The 4,296-nt window shown below is 35.1% G+C and overlaps 1 protein-coding gene across 1 annotated transcript; it reads right to left on the reverse strand.

Annotated features, from left to right (window-relative positions):
* Positions 1-155: 155 nt before the first annotated feature.
* On the reverse strand, positions 156-3,960 carry LOC105556578. The gene is made up of 4 exons (XM_012003672.1): positions 3,895-3,960; positions 3,525-3,583; positions 2,707-2,964; positions 156-1,575 (listed from the first exon to the last, which is right to left on the reverse strand). The coding sequence occupies exons 1-4, from the start codon at positions 3,958-3,960 to the stop codon at positions 156-158; spliced, it is 1,803 nt and encodes a 600-aa protein (XP_011859062.1).
* Between the last annotated feature and the right edge of the window lie 336 nt (positions 3,961-4,296).

Here is a 4,296-nt window from a genome sequence, read left to right on the forward strand (position 1 = left end):
ACCCGAATCAAATGATGCATTGTGAGCAACCATCAAGCACGGCTTTATAGATAGATTCAAAAATTGTTGCAAAGAACAAAGAGCCTCCTTTATAGTAACACAGTTAACTTTTTGATTACGTAAATATAATGTATCATTTTTTTGGGTTAAACCTGTCACTTCTGATGCAAATCGTTAATCTCTTGAGTGGGTTTTACGTAAACGTCGAAAGTATAATCGTCAAATTTCGCTGCTATTTGCAATATATCAGCATTCCTTTCAAACCCTGAGGTCTCTAAATCAAAATACACGAATGTAAATTCATTTTGTATTACAAAAGTGTTTTGAGTCATTTCAAGTATCTTCAAAATCTGAGGGTCCAAAGAAATATTTAACTCTTTTCTGTCAATTTCAAAGCCACAATTGGATTTATATTTGATTCCTTCAGTTCTTTCCGTCTTTTTCCTTAAATTTTCCCTTTCGTTAGCCAATAAATTTCTGCGACATTTTGATGCTGGCAATTTAGCTTTTAAAGCTCGTCGTAATTTTACTTTGTCCTTATTTTTTGCAAAACTTGCAGTATGCTTGCCTGGTGAAACACATAGTTTTTCATTCACCTTCAATAAATGAATTTCGCCATCATTTTTACTGCAAACTGCACTTGCTAAGCGATAATCAGCTGATTCACTGAGACTGTAACAACGATTTTTCGGTGCTTTATGAGCCATCATGTTATTTACGCTTTCATTTGCTTGGCTCGAAGCAACAACTGCAAATTTAGCAGCATTATCTGCGTATTTTGAAAAAATATTCATCAGTTTATTATAGAGCTCAACATCCTTTAGCAATAATTTTTTAGATTTCCTACTGTTCAGCTTTCGGGAACACCAATCTCCACAATTTTTGTGTTGGTCAAAAACATGGTCTGGTATACTACGCAAAGCAGCTGCCAGTTCAGAAATTTTACCCTTATTTTGACCAATAGCGTAACTGAAGCATTTTTTTAAGTGAGGAATTGTATCTTTGTTTCGCATTTCTTTATGAGTTTTTTGCAATTCATATAAATCACTAACAAAATGTTTTCGCAAATGATTTATATCAGCTAACTTGAAAACTTTTTTACTATTACCTCGACGTACGTTAGCTATAGTGGAACTGTCTTCATCACCTATTAGTACACGAATGCTAACTGCAGCTTCTTGAAGAATAGTGCTGTTATTTACTAAAAAAGCTCCAACATCTGGCTCCATTGCCTTTGCACTACCTTTAAAGTTTTTTCGACAGTCGTGATCATTCTTTTCTCGACCGTTATCACACATTTTACATTTGCGATTACGTGTCGCGAAATCCAATATTTTGCCACTTAAAAATCCGATGATCGTTCCATAACCGTTTAAACTATCATAACTTCTTCCGTTACCTCGTTTACTCCAACCCATATCATATGACACAATAATGTTTACAATATTCCCTAAAGCTGCATCAAAGTTTTCGAGAGTATGAACTGACGTATTATTTGGAGCATGATTTGAGGAGTTGGAGGATTTTGAAAGGATGTTCATAAAGAGATAAATTTCATTGACTATTTCTGGTGGCCTGCAAAATGTAATAAAAGCAAGGTAAAAAAGTATTAATTTTATTAAGATTATTAAAATGTTCCCGATCATATATATTTTTGTGATATATTTATTAAAGTAACATAACAAAAGTATACAAAATATAAATTCATAAGTATTGATATTAAATGATCAAGTATTCTAAAAATACACTTCTGCTAAATATTAAAGAATATATTCAGATACTAAGAACTAAAACTAATATTAAGATATAAAAATCATTTAAAAATCAACCTTTTTAATCGACATTATCCGAAAAAGCTTGATTATTGTTATTTATTACTAGCAACTTAAGGATGTATCTGAGATACAATCATTGACAAAAATCCCCCAAATTCGAAAACCTGGCATATCTACGCTAAACGTGCAGTAAACCTAGTGATAACTGATATAAATGATAACTAACATAATATATTTATTTTTAAAAAGTTATTTTTCACATTTTTCAGCACTTTATTAGGTTTATTTGCCATTTTACAACTTTTTACAATAAAACTTTTGGCAGTGAAAACGCCCAGAATGCAGGTTATTCGTTTGACACGTTCAGCTGATTGCGAAGTTGCCGCACTTCTACAGTCCAGTAATTGACATATTACAGAAACCGCAAAATTGTCATGAATAATAATTAATTTCTCCTAAACCGTGTTGTGAAACCTAATCGAATTTTGCACAAAGTTCCAATAATCCATGGTCTATATGTATAAAAAAAATTAAAATTTTGGTACTATTTTTTCTATACTTTATTACTCATTTCATTCAAGAAAATTGCGTTTCCCATAAGAACACATGTAAAATCAGGCATAATTGAAATAATAATTACTCTCTAACGATTTAGTAAATCTACTTAAAATTTTTTTCAGTATATTACAGATAACAAAGGAAGTGTTTCCCGAAGTTTCATCAATGTGGTACTATTTTGAAATAGCTCAGATACATCCTTAAAGAGATTTCGATGTAAAAAATTATTTGTATGTAGCATATAGTATTGATAAACTGCTGAAAATATTGCTCATGGCATTTCTCGATTGAATGAATGGATCTGAAAGTTAATGATTTTTATCTTAATATGATGATCTTAAAATTATACACTTTAACAAAAAAAATTACTTACAAGTCTTTACACAATTTTTGAATATTGTCTATTACTAGTTGTCGTTCCTGCTCTGCAGCTTGTTTGCAACTTTCTTTGGCACTTTCTTCAATGGCTGGACCAATTTCTCTCTCATATCGCTTAAATAAAGCTGACGATATTGGTGGAATATTCACACAAGCTAACAGATTGTTTAACGCTGTGCAACCCATTCCAGCATATACAGCACCTATTAAATAAATGTGTGAGGCTGAATTTATACAAGTGTTGATATACAATCTATCGATAAATTTTATATTATATTAATAATATTACATAATAATCAACATATTTTCTAAAATAGCTTTTGTGTTCACATCAGAGTGTTTATGTGATTGATTTGTTGAGTGAGATTTGCCTGTTGGAACCAGAGTTTTAACAGAACATTTGTCACAACGTACTGTTAACATAGAATTGAGGCCTACACGCTTCTCATTTTCTATGTTTTCTAAAGAAAGCGTTTCTTTACAACAGCAACACTTTAAAAGTTTGCCGAGAGTATCTAATTCAACAATACGTCTACCGGGACAAATGTAATTTACTTTACAATCGTCACTCACTGTCAGTTTACAAAAGTGTTTCCCAGAACTTCTCGATACAATATCTTTCAACTTCTTTTGTAGAACTTTTTTTTTATAAATCTTCCTTTAAAACGTAATTGTTCTGACATTTTGATAATCGTTTTGATAATCAAAGCTTACACGCTGACAACACTTTTACACTATACATATGTCACGCCGTTAAACAGGTGGAAACGTTATAGCTAGGTTATAATAATACAGCGTTGCCACGTTACTCACGCTGTGTCTCGCAATGTATGTGTACCTATCGGTATACGTAACACTTCTAAATTGCAGAACTGTACATTTCCAAAAGTTTTCGTTTGTAGTGATTTTTTACACGGGAAAACTTAAAGTCAGATCAACTATAATCTTTCGAATCTATTTTATATTATGTATTAATAGTAAGTGTATTCTTTAGAACAATATTGCATCAAGATATATTATTGTAATAATTGAGTGCTGGTTCCTGTCTGGAATAACCTTTTTAGCATTACTGTCGCGATCGAACTACCTTAATGCAACACGAAGCTGCCCGGAGGGGAGGGAACATTCGCACCTCTCCACTCGATAACCCTGAATCGCGCGCGGTCGGGGGAAGACCGCTTACTTTCGACGACGGACTTCCGGACGAATTGTTGGCTGATTTTCGTGCGAGACACGAATCCTCGCGCATATCTCCCGGCCATGGAGGCGAGGGGAAGTGGGCCGGCCCCGCGAGCCACCCCCCTCCGTCGCAGGGGGCCCGTCCCCGCGAGTACGCCCCAGTTTCCGACGGGGATAGACGCCCGACGCGGAACTCCACCGCCGGCGACCCCAACGATACCGCGTTACCGACTTAGTATTGCGCCGGAGCCATGTGCTTTCGTCCGCGGTGAATAACGTAGCCGCGAAACTGACACCAAAGTTCCAGGTCCGCCCTTCCGCATCAGAAGGGTACTCTCGCCCGTCGTTTACGAGTTGGAAACGATGGACGGGGTAGCCGCGGGCAAGACCCATATCCAGGACCTCA

The sequence above is a fragment of the Vollenhovia emeryi genome, unplaced genomic scaffold, assembly GCF_000949405.1.
Source record: "Vollenhovia emeryi isolate VEMERY1.0 unplaced genomic scaffold, V.emery_V1.0 DF939919.1, whole genome shotgun sequence".
Lineage (NCBI taxonomy): Eukaryota > Metazoa > Arthropoda > Insecta > Hymenoptera > Formicidae > Vollenhovia > Vollenhovia emeryi.

Bases quoted from the DNA above. Each gene is read 5' to 3' on its own strand.
- LOC105556578 (XM_012003672.1), bottom strand. From the start codon at position 3,960: ATGCGCGAGGATTCGTGTCTCGCACGAAAATCAGCCAACAATTCGTCC. The intron at 2,965-3,524 runs GTGAGTAACGTG...ATTTATCGATAG, and splicing joins CATACATTGCGAGACACAGC to ATTGTATATCAACACTTGTA. The intron at 1,576-2,706 runs GTAAGTAATTTT...TACATTTTGCAG, and splicing joins CAAAAATTGTGTAAAGACTT to GCCACCAGAAATAGTCAATG.